General features: G+C 43.9%; 1 protein-coding gene across 2 annotated transcripts in view; it reads left to right on the forward strand.

The window, feature by feature from the left end:
* The window catches only part of KCNH1 (potassium voltage-gated channel subfamily H member 1), a 331,289-nt gene that overhangs the window by 186,486 nt on the left and 124,135 nt on the right, over positions 1-20,668 (forward strand). For both annotated transcript variants that reach the window (XM_069768558.1, XM_069768556.1), the window contains one exon: positions 7,067-7,319. In XM_069768558.1, coding sequence (XP_069624659.1) covers positions 7,067-7,319 — 253 coding nt within the window. The remainder of the gene's footprint in view (positions 1-7,066; positions 7,320-20,668) is intronic.

Here is a 20,668-nt window from a genome sequence, read left to right on the forward strand (position 1 = left end):
AACGACCATGTCTCTGGGGCGCTGCATGTTTATCTCAGAATGACCTGTAATCATATTTATGCTGCTCAGTCCTGCTGTATAAAATCCACGATTCTGCTGCAGCTGCTTTCTAGTAAGTGTTCATCTCACCCAAGACCTGGATTCATATCTACATTGCTCAGTCCTGCTGCATAAAATCCGCCATGCTGAAGTTGCTGCTTTCTATTAAGTGTTTATCTCACCCAAGAACTGGTTTCATATCTACACTGCTCATTACTGCTGCCTAAAGTCCACCATGCTGCTGCTGCTTCTGAACATGTGCTACATAAAAGTTGGAAGAGCAGGAATTCCTCATGTCAGTGTGCTGTGTACGCGAGACATCTTAGCAACTAGTTTCCACCCACTAGCTCAGAGACAACTGAAAAGAGAGTACAAGGCATATAATACCTATAATACCTATAATTCCTCCTGACAAAACTGGTGTAACTGATCCAGGCTTGTAAGTTGCTTCCTCGCATTGGCCTTATCAGCTTTGCCCATACATTTTCAATAAGATTGAGATCTGGACTTTGTGATGGCAGCTCCAAAGCATTGACTTTGTTATCCTTAAAGGGACACTGTCACCTGAATTTGGAGGGAACAATCTTCAGCCATGGAGGCAGGGTTTTTGGGCTTTTGATTTACCCTTTCCTTACCCGCTGGCTGCATGCTGGCTGCAAAATTGGATTGAAGTTCATTCTCTGTCCTCCGTAGTACATGCCTGCACAAGGCAATCTTGCCTTGCGCAGGCGTGTACTGTGGAGGACAGAGAATGAACTTCAATCCAATATTGCAGCCAGCATGCAGCCAGCGGGTAAGGAAAGGGTGAATTAAACACCCAAAACCCCCGCCTCCATGGCTGAAGATTGTTCCCTCCAAATTCAGGTGACAGTGTCCCTTTAAGCCACTTTGTTACCATTTTGGCTGTATGCTACCGGTCATTGTTCATTTGAAAGACCCATTTTCGCCCAAACTTTAACTTCCTGTCTGATGTCTTGAGATGTTGCTTCAGTGTTGCCACATAATCTTCTTTTCTCATGATGCCATCTATTTTGTAAGGTTTACCAGTCCATCCGGCAGCAAACAACCCCACAACATGATGCGGCCACCCCCGTGTTTCACAGTTGGGATGGTGTTCTTAGGCTTCCAAGCTTCTCCCTTTTTCCTCCAAACGTAACAATAGCCATTATGCCCAAAAAGTTCCATTTTAGTTTTATCAGACCACAGGACATGTGTTCAAACATTAAGGTATTTGCTCCTGTGTGCATTTGCAAACATTAATCTGGATTTTTTATATTTCTGTCGGAGTAATGGCTTCTTCCTGGCAGAGTGGCCTTTCAGCCCACGTTAATACAGTACTCATTTCACTGTGGTTATTGACACAATCTTACCTGCTTCTGCCATCATCTTAACAAGGTCTTTTGCTTTTGTCCTTGGGTTAATATGCACATGTCACATCAAAGCACGTTCATCTCTGGGACACAGAACTCATCTCCTTCCTGAGCGGTATCATGACTGGACATTCCCATCTTGTTTGTTCTTGCGTATCGTTGTTTGTACAGATGAACAAGGCACCTTCAGTTATCTTAACATTGTACCCAAGGATGAGCCAGACTTGTGCAAGTCCAGAATTCTCTTCCTGATATCTTGGCTGATTTCTTAAGACTTTAACACGACGCTACACAAAGAAGCAGTGTGTTTCAGGTGTGCATTAAAATACATCCACAGGTGTGTCTCTAATTAACTCAGATGTTGCCAAAAAAGCTTCCAAACACATGAGATCATCACATGGGCAGTCCAGAATGGTATAAAGGAATAGTAATCTTAGTGTATGTAAACTTTTGACTTTGCAATAAGTAATACAAATACCTTAAAACATTCTCTGTCTCTCATTATTCTGGCATTTGGCAAATATTTATAATTATGGTAATCCTAATTGGCCTAAAATTTGAAAGGTTTATTCTGATTTCAAGTCAGATACTGAGAATTGTGTGTAAACTTCGGGTTTCAATTGTATACATTAGCCTTCCTTGACAAAGTATTCAGTCAGGCCGACGGGTGATATGCGGAGTTTGTGTTTGCCACATCAAATATTGCCGCCAGCGTTAGCCCACAGGAGGCTGTCTCCATTTTTTATTACAAGCTGTGCACATTTCAATAAACCACTTAATGTATCAAATTGCTGCTTATGTTGTAAGAATCACAGAGGACGTAGATAGGTGTACACCGGAGGCTGTCACTGCCGCTGACATGAATAATGAGCTCTCTACTTGGATGGGAAATAATACAAATGTTTCAGTAGATAAACTTCAGGGTCCTCGCTCGTCCTCGCACTAAGATGATCGATGTTTCCACCATTGGGCGGAGGATCCTGCCTGTTCCAGGAATGTTGTATTATCTACAGGGTAATATTAGATAGTCAATAATATCTGCTCTCTGGAGAATGGTAGTATATTGATTAAGGCTTCGATAATTACATTAGTTACAACTCATGGGATAACTGCATTATATAGAGTGACTCTGGGAATAAGCCGCTCTGTCTGTGACTAATGGATGGAATATTCATCTGGATTATAGTTTCCTCTGAAATTAAATATTCTAAGAGAAGCGTCTGTTGTTTATCCAGACATTAACCGTGTGCTATTATGTAACGCAGCACCTGTATGGGATTGTTTACCTCCATTTATGGTCTTCTGATCCAAGAAGTCCCATTAATAGTTCTGAGCTAACCCCTGAAGCCGAGTAGCCAACACCAGTCATAGCTAAGCTTTCCACTCTCTGGGGCCAGTCATAGCTGAGCTTTCCACTATCTAGGGCCAGTCATAGCTGAGCTTTCCTCTATCTGGGGCCAGTCATAGCTGAGCTTTCCACTCTCTGGGACCAGTCATAGCTGAGCTTTCCTCTATCTGGGGCCAGTCATAGCTGAGCTTTCCTCTATCTGGGGCCAGTCACAGCTAAGCTTTCCACTCTCTGGGACCAGTCATAGCTGAGCTTTCCTCTATCTGGGGCCAGTCATAGCTGAGCTTTCCTCTATCTGGGGCCAGTCACAGCTAAGCTTTCCACTCTCTGGGACCAGTCATAGCTGAGATTTCCACTCTCTGGGGCCAGTCATAGCTGAGCTTTCCTCTATCTGGGGCCAGTCATAGCTGAGCTTTCCTCTATCTGGGGCCAGTCACAGCTAAGCTTTCCACTCTCTGGGACCAGTCATAGCTGAGATTTCCACTCTCTGGGGCCCGTCATAGCTGAGCTTTCCACTATCTAGGGCCAGTCATAGCTGAGCTTTCCTCTATCTGGGGCCAGTCATAGCTGAGCTTTACACTATCTGGGGCCAGTCACAGCTAAGCTTTCCACTCTCTGGGGCCAGTCATAGCTGAGCTTTCCACTCTCTGGGGCCAGTCATAGCTGAGCTTTCCACTCTCTGGGGCCAGTCATACCTGAGCTTTCCTCTATCTGGGGCCAGTCATAGCTGAGCTTTCCACTATGTGGGGCCAGTCATAGCTAAGCTTTCCACTCTCTGGGGCCAGTCATAGCTAACCTTTCCACTCTCTGGGGCCAGTCATAGCTAAGCTTTCCACTATCTGGGGCCAGTCATAGTTAAGCTTTCCACTATCTGGGGCCAGTCATAGCTAAGCTTTCCACTATCTGGAGCCAGTCATAACTGAGTTTTCCACTCTCTGGGACCAGTCATAGCTAAGCTTTCCACTATCTGGGGCCAGTCATAGTTAAGCTTTCCACTATCTGGGGCCAGTCATAGCTAAGCTTTCCACTATCTGGAGCCAGTCATAACTGAGTTTTCCACTCTCTGGGGCCAGTCATAGTTAAGCTTTCCACTATCTGGGGCCAGTCATAGCTAAGCTTTCCACTATCTGGGCCAGTCATAGCTAAGCTTTCCACTCTCTGGGGCCAGTCATAGCTAACCTTTCCACTATCTGGGGCCAGTCATAGCTGAGCTTTCCACTATCTGGGGCCAGTCATAGCTAAGCTTTCTACTATCTGGTGTTAGTCATTGCTAAGCTTTCTACTACCTGGGGCCAGTCATAGCTAAGCTTTCCACTATCTGGGGCCAGTCATAGCTAAGCTTTCCACTATCTGGGGCCAGTCATAGCTAAGCTTTCCACTACTTGGGGCCAGTCATAGCTAAGCTTTTCACTATCTGGGACCAGTCATAGCTAAGCTTTCCACTATCTGGGACCAGTTATAGCTAAGCTTTCCACTATCTGGGGCCAGTCATAGCTAAGCTTTCCACTATCTGGAGCCAGTCATAGCTAAGCTTTCCACTATCTGGGGCCAGTCATAGCTAAGCTTTCCACTACTTGGGGCCAGTCATAGCTAAGCTTTTCACTATCTGGGACCAGTCATAGCTAAGCTTTCCACTATCTGGGACCAGTTATAGCTAAGCTTTCCACTCTCTGGGGCCAGTCATAGCTAACCTTTCCACTATCTGGGGCCAGTCATAGCTGAGCTTTCCACTATCTGGGCCAGTCATAGCTAAGCTTTCCACTATCTGGGACCAGTTATAGCTAAGCTTTCCACTATCTGGGGCCAGTCATAGCTGAGCTTTCCACTATCTGGGACCAGTCATAGCTAAGCTTTCCACTATCTGGGACCAGTTATAGCTAAGCTTTCCACTATCTGGGGCCAGTCATAGCTAAGCTTTCCACTATCTGGAGCCAGTCATAGCTAAGCCTTCCACTATCTGGGGCCAGTCATAGTCAAGCTTTCGCTATCTGGGGCTAAGATTTAATTTCCTAAATAAATTCCCTGGACAAGACATAGTGGTTAAAAGGTGTTATCCTAGACTATTTTTTTAATCATGGGATTAAGAACTAACAGGCGGGTAAATAGCTACCTATCTGCCTTTTGTGCCCAGCGCCGATCTCCACCAGCACAGAACGGTCACAGACCGCTCCTGTTGGTGACTTAATGGCTTCCACTGACATCACGTCTCTGTTGACTGTCCCCGTCTTTTTCGCGAATTAAATATGAAGAGGAAGGCAAGGTTACGGCTATCTATCACTTCCACTTCATGGTGAATTCGACAGAAGGTGGGGACAGTGATACCAGTGTTGATTAGGTTCAAGAGCATGTGTTGCAACAACAGCATTGGAGCCCCGTGGAGAGCGAGTGCCGACACCGCGGGAACGGCCCCAGCACCGGAGGTGAGTATAGGCTTTGTTATTTTATCAGGGCCAAGTGTGGGGAATGAGAATAAATTGTCCAAGTAGTGGCCAACTCCTTTAACTTTTCTATTTTTGAAAACTTTTTACCAACATCTGTTTTCGTAAATACTTGTTTTTTTCCTGAAATAAGATTTCTGGATCATTTTCTCCTAAAACGATGATATAGCTCCATTATCCCTCCCAGAAACACAACCACTGTCCTGTCAACACTGTTAACCTCAGACCCTATTTGACAAGGGGAATAGTAACACCGAGTTGTTAATGTATTTAAACCTTTGTATGAGAAATAGTCCAACACAAATTTATAAGTAAAGATATTTTGAAATTGTTCCATGGGGAATACGAGTATTTACTAAAACATGTCAGGAAAAATGACTGATCCTCTATAAGTCATGATTTCCATACACAGATAAAACCTCCCAGCCTTGCCATCAGACCTCATAATCTGGAATGTATCACATTGCTTGGAGAATTGCAGCAATCTTCCCTTGTAAACCACCTTGAATGCCTCCATAATTATATGCATCATTGCTCACGGTTCCTGTGCCGCAACGTACAAGCAAACAAATCATGAAATACAGACGGCTCTCCCCATTATTTGCGCTATAAACCTTAAGGAAGGATGAGGGTAATCACACAAGGCCTGAAAGTAACATTGTGTAATCCTAATATATATTGTTTAGTGCATGTTCCCGATGTCTGCGCCCACTGCAGTCTCAGGAGAACAAAGAACATGAAGGTCGTTTTTGAAAGGAGTTGCTTGGGAATGAGCGTCTATGTGCCAGCGACTCCCATTCTGGTGGAGACTTAAGTAATCCTTGTTTTCTAGAGATGGCTGTTAATCTGAAGGACCCCCATGTAATAATACATTTCTTCTGTTGGAGCCCATTTAGCCAAAATACCTGAAAAAAACTGACCTAAGAGACCCAGAGAGCAGGACCTAAGTAAAAAAATGAATCACCATTCTGCCCGCATTGTGAAAGAGGTTTCCATGACGAGACAATGCCTTTAAAGATTTTATCCAGTTTGGTCTTAGAAACCTAGTACTGATATATAATTTAGTTGAAAAAAATTCTTTCACATACTAGAAAAATATTCCACTAGTTCCATATGGGGCGGTATGGTCTACTATGGGACCGCAAACTTGTGAGTATTCAAATCTCGCACACTGTGCGTTGTTAGGATTCTCCGGCGCTGGGACGGGCGGTCATGTGACTGCAAGTATGCAATTTGTATTCTTCTGGCCACATTCCGACTAGACTTTTCCTGCCTCGCTCAATGCAAGTATATGTTGTCACGTCTAGTCGGCACTTGACCATATATATGTAAATCACATACTTGCAATCACACGCCCGCAGATGCAAGCACTCCATTTAGAAGGGATTCTCTAGAGCCCCATTCTCCAAATCAGTGGGGATTCCAGCGGTCGGATCCCCAGTCATCAGTAAGTTATCAACTTTCTTTCTTGGTACTAAACGTTGTGTGGAACAACTTCAATGCAGTTTTAGAAGAAAATCTCTGGTAGAAATCCAAGGTTAACTTTTGGATTTCTACCATGGATTTGCAGTTTTAACTCCTGCGAGTCCACATGCTGATTAACCCTGTGGTGGCCACACAGAATCCACTCCAGTGAGTGACATTTCACTTACTGTTTTTTTACAATATGAATTTCAAATGTAAACATTCAGCGGTTGGAGGCAGTTTGTGGATGAACATTCAGCGGTTGGAGGCAGTTTGTGGATGAGCATTCAGCGGTTGGAGGCAGTTTGTGGATGGATTTCCGCACAGAATATATGACAAAATCCATCCTAAAATTCAGCTGTGTGGACATACCCTTATATGTAACTATTTCTTTATTTTTTTTCTAGGTCCTCCAGATTTGCCCTAAAGACATGCGAGCTGATATCTGTGTCCACCTGAACCGCAAAGTATTCAAGGAACACCCCGCATTTCGACTAGCCAGTGATGGCTGTCTGAGGGCTCTCGCCATGGAGTTTCAGACTGTGCACTGCGCTCCGGGGGATCTAATCTACCACGCTGGGGAGAGTATAGACACGCTGTGCTTTGTGGTGTCCGGGTCTTTGGAAGTTATCCAGGATGATGAAGTGGTGGCTATTTTGGGTAAGTTGTTCCTTTGTTCATATGAGATAGAGCCTAAAAAGACCTATCACTTAATATGTTTTTCTATTTTACCTGGTATAAATGTCGCTGTTCTTCTAAATCCGGAGATTTCTTTCTTTTATTCCTGCGTCTCTCCATTCTTGAGATATGGCCCCTTCTTCTCTATATATAAGTCTTATCTTCGTAGTCAAGTGGGCATGACCCTCAATTCTTCTTCATGGGAGTCTCCTTGAGGACCACACCCACTTGTCATAAATGACTTGTCATGCTTCTGGGTTCAAACCCTTGAGCCTGTGTTTGGTTGTCAGCTTCTCTGTCCTTGGAGTCACTGCAGAAACATCTTTTCCCCAAGTGTTTTAGTTCTGTTATTCTGGCTGCAGCCTGTTTAGTATAACACAGGTGTTTTTTTATTTGTCTGCCCTATCACCATTCAGGTGCGGCTTTATATTCTTTCCCCTTGCTGGTAATGCTTTCATTTGCATGGTCTCGCATAATGTTGTTTACAGCCAGTCTGTGAAATTCCAGCCAAGAGTCATCTCTTTGCTGTTTCTGTACTCTGCACGTATCTTCTGTTGCTTTCTAGGAAGTAGGTGCATATTGTCTAGCAGTGCGTACTTTATACTTTGTTTTCTATTTGGTGGTTCATTCTACTCACTTTGGGATCTTTCCGTTTTTCAGCAGACTTTCCCTTTAGTAGGTATTCAGACTCTGCTCTGCCCTCGAGTTCTTTAGGAGGAACCTGAAGGAACTCGACGGCCTTTTGGGCAGTTTAGGTTGAAGATGCCATCTTCTAGTCTGCGGTTAGGGCTATCTCTTCCCATGCAGGAACCACTACAGACTGCGGGGTCAGGATTTTTAGTCTGTACAGGATCCGGAAGGGTCAGTTGCAGTATTTTAGTTTATTACCTATTTTCCCGAGTGAGTTGCTACTCAAGCAAAACATGACTACATTTATACATAGGGAAGAGCGGGCCATATCTCATGAATGGTGAGGCTCAGGAATAAAAGAGAAACAATGTCGGACTCAGGAGAACAACGGTATTTAGAAGTAAAAAAAACTATATAATAATTAATTACATATTGCCTTTTATATATAATGGCCTTTTTTGGAAAGACCATCAATATCTGATTATTGGGGATCCAAATCCCAACATCAAACTGACCAACTGAATGGAAAAGCCATGGTATTGTGCTGCAGTACGAGGCTCGGCCTACGGTCAGCTAAGACACCAAGGCTCGGGAACGACTACTTTCTGTGGACCCGCTATATCTACACCCCTGACAATTCTGTAGAGGGTTAACGTATCAGTTTTATAGACAAATAAGTACACGATGATTGAATTTGTTTCTTCTATGTCTTCATTTACAAGTGCATTCAGCATCACGTATCTGTGGCTGATTGTAATTCATAGCCTAATGTGGGTCATGATGGCGGGCTGCCCCTGTTTGCATGTTGAAAGGAAGATTGATAGGGTTATCTATTGTTTTCATCCCATTGTAATTCCTGCTTTTGCACTTTTGATGCGGGTTACTCATGGGTTGGCTGTGAAACCCAGCTTGTGGGCTGGTACTATATACTGCAATACAGAACCATATAGTACAAGAGATCAAATAACCGCAAGTTCAAGTCCCCTTTAGGGACTGAAAGATAGTGTAGTGTAAAAAAAAAAAGGTATAAAACACAACAAAGTTTTAAATAACTCCTTTTTTCCTAGCTAAAAATTAAGAATAAAAATGTAAAAAATAAGCAGAATTGTTACTGCCTTGCCTATAAAAGTACCCCCAAAATGTCTTCCTCCAAAAAATGCCATAAAAAGTAATCAAAAACATTATATATATTATTATATTATAGTATAATTAAAACTATAGCTCAGCACAGGAAAAACAAGATCTCACACAACTCCTTAGGCGGAAACATCAAAAAGTATTGGCTCTTGGAAGACAAAGTGGAAAAAATTACTCAAAAGCAAAAACTGTCTTTGCACTTGAGGGGTTTAAGCGCTGTTTGGCACAGTTTTTCATAGTCACTTTTAGGGGTCGTGCACATGACCGTATTTTCGTTCCGAGTGCAATTTGGCAAAACATCGGGTCGCACTAGGACCAATGTTATGCTTTGGGACCGTGACTATGACCGATTTTTTTTTTTTCCTCCGACCGAGCTGATCCTAGGAAAAAATTACAGCATGCCCAAATTTGATCCAATATTTGGATTGCCCTCTACCATGCCAGTCAATGAGTGCATGGAAACCATCAGACTGCGCTCCGATGTCATCTGAGTGCGGTCCAATTTTCCACAAACTTGCAGAATCCACAGACTTGGATTGCAGTTTGATCAGAGTGTGATTTGCTTAATCAGCCCGATTCTCTCGGATGAGAGAATATACACTGGTGTGACCCAAGCCTTAGTTAAGAATTGGATGCATTTCCCATCCCAATGAGATCGACGCTTTATTTTTTCCACAGTAATATAAAATCTAAACCTTGGCAACAATAGTAGTTTTCATTTTTATGTGTGAGGCTCACAGTGTTTGCTCCGTGGCTAAAGGTTTTGCAACTTTGTGACCTTCATGTTGGCAATGTAGCTCGATCAAACATAGAGCTTCCATGTCCAGTGTACAGTACATATCAGCACATAGATCCTTTCATCTCCGAGGTCCCGGAGAAGCATTAATCTTCCATCCAGCTACATTAGGAAGTCAAGGACAAGCCGATCCTACAGGCCGTGTGTTGCCTTCTCTGCATCGAGGTGCTCTCAGATAATGAAAACCTGCTGAGTGCATGGGATGGAGGGACTGAACCAAATTGATCTTGCTTTGAAAGCTCATCAGGTTTCAAACAAATCCACTTGTTTTAAAAGACGAGACTTGATTTCTAAAATGCCTGAGCTGGAATCCATCCAGTACTAAGTGGTAGATGGCTGCGGCTTTTCAGAACCATGGCCGGTATTAATTAGCGAGGCTGCACCTCTTGAATGATAGATTAAGACAGTCAATCTTCACGGTTCTCGATACGTCCGTCACTGAAATGTTTATTCACATCTCACCCAAAGTCAAGAGCTTTACTAGAGTCATGGCTGGACGGCTGTCACCTCCTAACGTGGAAAAGACAGTTCAGTTATTTCCTAATCGGGGATCTTAAAGGATGTGAACAACTTGGGGAGGAGTTGTTGTTTTTTCTAAATAATTTTTTGCAGTTTGGTTTAATCAGAAATTTTGTACCATTTGCTTTTTACAGACTCTTTGTTTCCTGCACATTTTAGGCTGCAGAATGATTTAACTGAGAACAGTTAGTGAGCGCTTTTTGTCAGGCAGTTTGTAACTCTTTTATTTGTCTTTATTGAACTCCAGCCAATCGCTGAGCTCAGTGGCTCTGCCTATGTTGATGGCGCAAACGGCTCAAAGCAGCTGAGCTCAGTGATTGGCTGCAGCGCTGTTGACGTGACTTCAGCACTGCAGACAAGAACAGACAGGAGTAGCAGAGAGTCAGCCGTGGGCTCGGGAACGATGAGTAAAGCAGGGGGGCAGTCTGGAATGTGACCTCAACAATGCAATTTGCAAAATTTCCAGCCACCTTACGACTAGTCGAGCCCGGACTCACTTGTATTAAGCGAGGCCGTCCATGTCTAGTTGGCTTGTAACCACAAGAATGCAAATGGCACCTGTCCACTCTCGGCATCAGACAATCTTTCTGTGAGGATTCCCAGGTCACACAATTACTTCAGACATTAACTTCAAGCCTGGACAACCACTTTAACTGATATTTATACATTACCTGTGCCCATAGATCATGGAGCCGCGCAGGGTCATTGAAGGGCTTATCCCAAAAACTGAAAAAAATCTCATTACTCTCCACTCTCCAGGGTAATTTTCACCTTTACTAGCATCTTTACTCAAACTTTTAGGCTATGTGCACACATTGCGGATTTTGCTACGGATCCGCAGCAGGTTCTCATGAGTTTACAGTACAATGTAAACTTATGGGAAACCAAAAACGATGTGCCCATGCTGCGGAAAAAGCCACGCGGAAACGCAGCGGATTATTTTCCGCAGCATGTCAATTCTTTGTGCGGAATCCGCAGCGGTTTTCCATCTGCTCCAATAGAAAACTGCAGATGGAAAACCGCATTAAAAACCACGATAAATCCGCAGTAAAAACCGCAGTGGTTTTGCACTGCGGATTTATCAAATCCGCTGCGGAAAAATATGCAGCGGATTTTTCTACGTGTGCACATAGCCTAAGTTTTGGTCTCTTCTTTTCCTGTGTGAGCGAGCAGCAGTTTGTCCCATGTGATCAGCCAGCAACAGAATTTCCCAGGAGTCGATTGCAGTCCACATCTCCCGTCTACCTTCTCCGATCTACAGAGAAAATAGTCCCTCACATACAACCGCCTAGTATCTGCCTCCTCACTGTCAGATCACTACGCAGCATGAGCAGGGAAGCTACTGAGCATGTGCGTCCACCACTGAAGGTGGACGTACTCTGCAGCCACAGGAGAAGCAGCAGGATCACTATCACTGGTGAAAATCTCATGGAGTTACAAAATTACACCTTCTTTTTAATTGATGTATGTTGTAACCACACATCGTTTCACACAGTGTACTGAGTTTTTGAAGAATATTTTTGCGAGATAACATCTTTAGTGCACTTTATTTATTTGGTAGGCAATGTATATACTGTGTAACCCATACAAACAACCGGCTTTCTGTGCCTACATGACATGATAGTGAAATATTAGAGTTTCAGATCTTACCCTGAACCGTTTTATCTTCTGTGACAATTGCAGCTATTATTTTTCTCAGTGGTCCGGCCGCCGAGCTCTGGAACATTCCTGCTGATTTAATTTTGTCTGATTGCTCGCTTCTGCTTCATACTGAATGTATTTTTGTCAGACTCAGTTGAGGTTTAGTTTTTGTGTTTCAACCATGATATAATATGCAGTTGTGTGCCTTCTGCTGAAATTGTAGCCGAATTCTACGGGGGGGGAATGAAATAATGTAGCAGATGTGATCGTGCGTGCAGTCGATGGAGGGTAGAAATGATAAGCAAGCACAATGAATGGTCTGCGTGTCACAGCAGTAACTCGCACGCCTCCTCAGCGCTCCTCTACGCGGTTTCTCCCAGTGTCAGGCCGTCCCGCTAGTCTGCTTCTTGTAGCACTGCTACAACCTGTATGGAATTCATTTTGTCTTAGGGAGACGTGGCCAGTCTCTGCAGGAATTTTACCCTGCTGGGTCCTGCAAAGATTAGCCTCCCCATCCTATACTGTGCTAGCAGGGCCCTTATTAGGCAGTTCCTCCTACCACTCCCTACCTGAACGTTGGTTCCTATATTGATAGTAACTGTTCATGCATTCCTCTGTATTCTGCTACTCGTCTTGCATGACCTCTCTGCTCCTGACCTCAGCTACGGTTACTGATGACCCAGGGGCAGCCCTGCAGTGGTACCTGGTGACTACCAGTTTCAAAGCCTATCCTCCCCATCAGAGGCTCTAGCAAATACCCAGTAGTCACTTAGTTGCACTCATCCAAGGTAAGCCCGGTCAACACCCACCAGTGTTACATTGTTAATGGGATTGCATAGTCTAGCAATATTCTAAAACCCATACTCCATGGTTACTGAAAAATTACAACTCTTAGCATGCCCTAGACTCCTAAGAGTATGATTTTGCATCAATTGGAAAGGCAAGAGTTGGGGAACATTGGTCCAGAGCATTGGATCAGTAGTGGTAAGCTACGGAACAGTATTAGTTATTTCATTATCTTTAATTAGAATTTGATGATTGGTTTATGTGTCTGACATAAAGGAACCCCAACAATCAGCTCTAACTGGGGAGGGTGTGTATGGGACGCTGTAAGTATTCGTTATCTGCTGGAAAATCGAGGCATTGTAGGCTGTCCATTTGGAATTAGCTTGTCCTATATATTAATTTGAAGTGCTCCTCCACTACTTGGAATTGATTATCTACCCTTAGCGCGAGGGTTCGAAAACCAGCACCACCATAGTCATCTGTTCTCAGTGCTGTCGGCTCCAACACTAATGGCGTGGATCTGCAGTACCTGGTAGCGGTCACTACATAGTTGACGAAACTGTGTGATTCAGATCAGCAATATCCAGCCACAGTTGGCACTGAGAACACCTGATCGGTGGATGGTGCTGCTGGATGTCAGACTCCCACCAATCTGATATTGATGGCCTATCCTGTGAATAGCTTTTCAAATAAAAGTAGTGTAGAAAACTTTTAAGGGTGCCTTACAGATCTGAGCAATGTTGGCCCATACCCACTAATTTCGTTGGGCAATGTTGACTATCTTTTCTGTATGGGGGCCTCCCAACTCAGAAATATAATGATTGGGGGCTTTGAATTTCAATCCCTTGTCTTTTTCTTCTCAGGGAAGATCAGTCACTAGCCAAGCCGAGGGTGCATCTGTATGGAAGATTAGCCACTGGCAGAGCCTGTATCTGTATTGGGTGTCAGAAGATTAGTCACTGGGCAAGCCAAGCCTGCATCTGTATGGGGTAACAAAAGACTTGTGAGATAACCTCTTTATTGCACTTTATTTATTTGTTAGGCGATGTATGTATTGTGTAACACAGTTTCGTCACCTATGTAGTGACCGCTACCAGGTACTGCAGATCCATGCCATTAGTGTTGGAGCCTGCAAATCGTCTAACAAATATATAAAGTGCAGTAAAGATGTTATCTCACAAATCTTTTGTTACCCCATACAGATGCACGCTCTGTATGGGGTGTCCGTAGGTTAGTTATTGGCCAAGCCGAACATGCATCTGTATGGGGTGTCCGTAGGTTAGTTATTGGCCAAGCCGAACATGGATCTGTATGGGGTGTCCGTAGGTTAGTTATTAGCCAAGCCGAACATGCATCTGTATGGGGTGTCAGTAGGTTAGTTATTGGCCAAGCCGAACATACATCTGTATGGGGTGTCCGTAGGTTAGTTATTGGCCAAGCCGAACATGCATCTGTGTGGGGTGTCCGTAGGTTAGTTGTTGGCTAAGCTGAACATGCATCTGTATGGGGTGTCCATAGGTTAGTTGTTGGCCAAGCCGAACATGCATCTGTATGGGGTGTCCGTAGGTTAGTTATTGGCCAAGCCAAACATGCATCTGTATGGGGTGTCCGGTAGGTTAGTTATTGGCCAAGCCGAACATGCATCTGTATGGGGTGTCCGTAGGTTAGTTATTGGCCAAGCCGAACATGCATCTGTATGGGGTGTCCGTAGGTTAGTTATTGGCCAAGCCAAACATGCATCTGTTTGGGGTGACAGTAGGTTAGTTATTAGCCAAGCCGAACATGCATCTGTATGGGGTGTCCGGTAGGTTAGTTATTGGCCAAGCCGAACATACTTCTGTATGGGGTGTCCGTAGGTTAGTTATTGGCCAAGCTGAACATGCATCTGTATGGGGTGTCCGTAGGTTAGTTATTGGCCAAGCTGAACATACATCTGTATGGGGTGTCTGTAGGTTAGTTATTGGCCAAGCTGAACATACATCTGCATGGGGTGTCAGTAGGTTAGTAATTGGCCAAGCCGAACATGCATCTGTATGGGGTGTCAGTAGGTTAGTTATTGGCCAAGCTGAACATGCATCTGTATGGGGTGTCTGTAGGTTAGTTATTGGCCAAGCTGAACATACATCTGTATGGGGTGTCAGTAGGTTAGTAATTGGCCAAGCCGAACATGCATCTGTATGGGGTGTCAGTAGGTTAGTTATTGGCCAAGCTGAACATGCATCTGTATGGGGTGTCTGTAGGTTAGTTATTGGCCAAGCTGAACATGCATCTGTATGGGGTGTCACTAGGTTAGTTATTGGCCAAGCCGACCATACATCTGTATGGGGTGTCAGTAGGTTAGTTATTGGCCAAGCTGAACATACATCTGTATGGGGTGTCAGTAGGTTAGTAATTGGCCAAGCCGAACATGCATCTGTATGGGGTGTCAATAGGTTAGTTATTGGCCAAGCTGAACATGCATCTGTATGGGGTGTCCGTAGGTTAGTTATTGGCCAAGCCGAACATACATCTGTATGGGGTGTCAGTAGGTTAGTAATTGGCCAAGCCGAACATGCATCTGTATGGGGTGTCAGTAGGTTAGTTATTGGCCAAGCCGAACATACATCTGTATGGGGTGTCAGTAGGTTAGTTATTGGCCAAGCCGAACATGCATCTGTATGGAGTGTCAGTAGGTTAGTTTTTGGCCAAGCTGAACATACATCTGTGTGGGGTGTCCGTAGGTTAGTTATTGGCCAAGCCGAACATACATCTGTATGGGGTGTCAGTAGGTTAGTTATTGGCCAAGCCGAACATACATCTGTATGGAGTGTCAGTAGGTTAGTTATTGGCCAAGCTGAACATGCATCTGTATGGGGTGTCAGTAGGTTAGTAATTGGCCAAGCCGAACATGCATCTGTATGGGGTGTCAGTAGGTTAGTTATTGGCCAAGCTGAACATGCATCTGTATGGGGTGTCCGTAGGTTAGTTATTGGCCAAGCCGAACATACACCTGTATGGGGTGTCAGTAGGTTAGTAATTGGCCAAGCCGAACATGCATCTGTATGGGGTGTCAGTAGGTTAGTTATTGGCCAAGCTGAACATGCATCTGTATGGGGTGTCCGTAGGTTAGTTATTGGCCAAGCCGAACATGCATCTGTATGGGGTGTCCGTAGGTTAGTTATTGGCCAAGCTGAACATGCATCTGTATGGGGTGTCCGTAGGTTAGTTATTGGCCAAGCCGAACATGCATCTGTATGGGGTGTCCGTAGGTTAGTTATTGGCCAAGCTGAACATGCATCTGTATGGGGTGTCCGTAGGTTAGTTATTGGCCAAGCCGAACATGCATCTGTATGGGGTGTCCGTAGGTTAGTTATTGGCCAAGCCGAACATGCATCTGCATGGGGTGTCCGTAGGTTAGTTATTGGCCAAGCTGAACATGCATCTGTATGGGGTGTCCGTAGGTTAGTTATTGGCCAAGCCGAACATGCATTTGTATGGGGTGTCAGGAGGAATAGTTGTCGGCTTTTATAGGCTGTGATATTAGATTAGATACTATAATTGCTCTGATCCGCCTCACCACCCACAGCCCACGGAGTATCTTACTGTAATAAACTCTAATGTATTACAGTATCTGTATTGTAAACTCTCATAAATCATATTGTTTACATTGCATATAGAAATTTACTGATGTTTAGTGGGGTTTTTTTTAGAATTTTTCGTATTAGAATATACATTCTGGTCATAGACACATTTCAGCCTTATCGTAAATTTAACATTTCTGGTGGCACGTCATTTGTCATGGAGAAGTCAATAACTGAGCAGCTTTATATTAATGCATACAACTGGCGTACAGGATCTGCCGAGTAAGCAGTGCAGCCTGTATACTGTTCCATGGGGACTGTCATATCAAAGCTTCCTAAGATGAGTCAGTTTTGGTGTTTATTGTTTTTGCTTCAAGAATATATATATATATATATATATATATATATATATATATATATATATATATAACACTAAATATGGAATATACACGATTTTGATATATCTCAGAAATTCTTCTTTTATAATCTACTCCTTTCTTTTTGATCCACATAATGGAATGAAAATTGAGAAATATATATAGAAATTATTCAGGGTTCTCTGCAACTCCCCCTTCCCTCCTCCAAACTGGTGTTTGCTGTCAAACATCCGGCTGCAGCAGGAGCCTCTCCCCTTTGTTTTTCCTGCAATATGAGGTAAGGACTACTAAATACCACACCCTCGGTTAAGCCACACACCCTTGTCCATCTGCAGTGACATAACTTCATACTCTTGGAATTCAATGCAAAATCTGTAATATTGCCCCTAATTACCACGTGCTACAGGATGCAATAATATCTGATAGATGTGGGTCCCATCTTCAGGTACCCAGAGCAATCTCAAGAGCAGGTGGCTTCTGCCCCCATCTCACAATTTTCTTATTCAACTCCTTTATGCCCTTTTAATGAATACTTAAGCTCATCAGCTTCCATTGACCCCCCGGAACACAATTGCAGAGATCCAATGAGTTTTCGTGGGAGCCGAAGGCTTCCATGACTGAAATCATAGCCTCATACTGAGCTTCAGAGAAGAATTTTAACGACACTAAATGTTATAGTATTGCAGAATATATCATGAGTGCTGAAATGATCACAGACAGGTTCAGGATGTCTAAAAAAAAAAAATTAAAATAAAGTTTAAAAAATGTTTAAAAATGTGAAAAAAAAAGTTTATATCACCCCCACTTCACCGTTACTCACTGAAAAAGAAATAAATTATTATTTTTTTAAATAAACATATTTTGTATCGTCACGTCCGTAAAAGTGTAACCTATCGAAATATGAAATTATGGTACATTTAAAATTGAGGCTTCAGATTTGCTGTTTTTGCTCGCCACATCTCCCCACACAAAAAAATAATTAAAAAGCTATTAAAATGTTATATGTACTCCAAAATGATAGCAATAAAAACTACAGTTCAGCACACAAAATTATAAACCCTTATACGGGTCCATTGATAGAAAAATAAAAAAAGTTATGGGTCATTTTATTTACAAGGTTTTGAATTTTTTTAACCGCTAAAGTATGAAAAAAAGACTTGCTTTAAGTTTGGTACCGCCGGCTCGTAATTGTTCTGACCTTGAAAATAATTTTTAATGCAGAACGAACACCATGATAACAAAAGAAAACAAAACAATGGCAGATTTGCATTTTTTCTTTCAGCATTTCATCCCTCCCATTGAATTGTTTTCCCATTTTTTAGTATGTTGGATAATAAAATGAATGGTGTCATGGAAGACTACAACATGTGCCACATAAAACAAGCTCTTGAAAAATGTAAAAATTATAGTTCTTGAAATAAGAGAAGGAAAAAATGGAAGCGCCTAAACTAAATAAATCACCAAGTCCTGAAAGAGTTAATCAGTGTAAATAGTATAGCGCTATAAATTTGGTTTTGTGCAGCCAATATTTTTGTGCCATCAGGGCCACCTTGGTATTCGGTGAACTGTAGCTCCCTTGCACAGAGTATGGCAAAGCTTCCAAACATGGGGGCGGTGGGGGCTTGCAGTCCGCTTTTTGATATAACCATTGGGGGTACATTGCTATTTGTGGAGACCACTCTCACATGGGGAGTAAGCTGGAGAAAAGTAATGGTAATTATCGCACTGGACTGTTCTGCCAGCTGTGATAAGTGTGGCCATCCCTGATGATGGCTCTGTTTTATGCACTTCTTAAAAGACTTTGTAATTTTACTGCTTCCTGCGTTAGATAATTTCAAGTGCTAATGTATGTGTAGCTGGCAGGATAATGTAATTGCTGAGGGCAGGTTTTAATATATAAAATGTAATAGTTCTGTTCCTCTTGTCCTATAAACCGCACCCTGAAGCCATACGCTACCTGTACAGGTATTCAATCAGCCTGTAAAAACGATTGGTGGTAGCAGCTAATAATCTTTCTTGGGTTATTGTGGAGTTGGCAGTGACCATACCAAGGTATATACTGTGTGTGTGTATATATATATATATATATATATATATATATATATATATATACTGTATATATATATATATATATATATTCCTTGCGTTGTAATCGGTTGTATAGATACAATACAGTCACTGTAAGTTCCCCAACAATTGGCTTAGTAGTGGAAATAGCTGCAACCTCCTCCGTTAATCATCGGTCAATCGCATAATTGTCCTACCTATAGGGTGCAGTAGAGGGCTGTTCATGACAAAAGGCAATGGCGGGGTAGTTCAGCGTGACCCCCCCAGCAACGATCTTTGACACTCATGGATATACATATTACTCACACATATACACATTGTTAGGACTGGCGGAACGCACCAAGTAAGATGATATAGATGCGTTCGCAGTCCGGGGTCCACCGTGCAGGCGAAACCCGCTGCTAGTGAATGACAGACTATATGGCGGTACTAAAAGTATAAACACGTGGGTTAAACCTCACCCAACGTGAAGAAAGCGATCCTGTTAAGTCACAGGTCCGCGGTACCGCACATAGAGCGCGAGCAAGTAGTCAGCGAACTTAACCCCGAAAGGGATTGAAGTCCGATTAGACCCTTGCTGGCACAACACCGCAACTGGGTGTGTAATGAACCTTATTAGTAATAAATGAGCACAAGAGTGCGTGCGATGCCGCACTGACGGACGCCACTAACCACCCAGGCTTGGGTATGGAAAGCGCAAGGCAAGCGCACGGCGCCGTACTGGCAGGCACAGCTATAGGACGCTGTGATGTGTGTAACATACAGATGGATAGTCGGGCGCTAGAGAGCTACCATCATCCGCGAGCAGTCAACAACTCTAGGGAGGGATACTTAGGAGCTTTCATCCATCGACATACATCCATCTACACACACACATAATAATTGTACACTAGCGCATGGCCGTGCGGTCATGCGCAGTTTATATAGTTGCAGGACAGGAAGTGGCCACAGAAACTTTGCCCTTCCAAGACCTGCCAAGAGGACCAATGGAATGCGCTGCAGAGCCTGAGCACATGACCCTCGATCTCCAACGGGAGATCTTGCCCTGGGCATGCTCAGTGTGCGCAAATAAGGACTTAGTCCCAGAGAAGTCCGCTCGTTGCTGACCAGCACTGACTTTAATGGCAGGAGCTGAAGAAGCAGCAGTAACTCTCTGTACAGAGCGAGACCGAGCAAGACGCTGGGACAGACGTCCCTGCTGAGCAGACTCCACTGCGGCTGGATAGGAATGGGAGACCGCAGCGGAGACTGCCCGAGATTCCCCCTGTGCAGAAGTGGGAACTCGAGACCTAACATGGCCCCCCCTCCTTGGGCCTCGCTACGCTCGAAGGCAGCAATGAGCTGTGGGGCCCGAATGTTTTCAGCAGGTTCCCATGACCTGTCCTCTGGGCCATAACCCTTCCAATCCACCAAATAGAACTTTTTGCCGCGTACCACCTTGCACCCCAAAATAGCGTTCACCTCATGATCGTCCGTAGACGAACCCGATGTCCCGGCAGATGACTCGGAAAACCGAGACATGTATACGGGTTTCAAGAGGGATACGTGAAAGGTGTCGGTGATACCCAAGCGTGGAGGAAGAGCCAGACGGTAGACCACGGGATTAACCTGTTCGAGAACCTTGAAGGGACCCAAGTAGCGAGGAGCAAACTTAGTGCACTCAACTCGCAGCCTGATGTTACGGGCGGAGAGCCACACCAAGTCGCCAGGGGCAAAGGTCGGAGGTCGGCGGAGGACCTCATTCTCTCCTTGGAGGCCCGAATGGCATCCTGCGTGCGATCCCAAATGTCCCGTGCCTCCACAGCCCAGTCTGCCACC

The sequence above is a fragment of the Ranitomeya imitator genome, chromosome 5 (assembly GCF_032444005.1).
Source record: "Ranitomeya imitator isolate aRanImi1 chromosome 5, aRanImi1.pri, whole genome shotgun sequence".
Classification (NCBI taxonomy): Eukaryota; Metazoa; Chordata; class Amphibia; order Anura; family Dendrobatidae; genus Ranitomeya; species Ranitomeya imitator.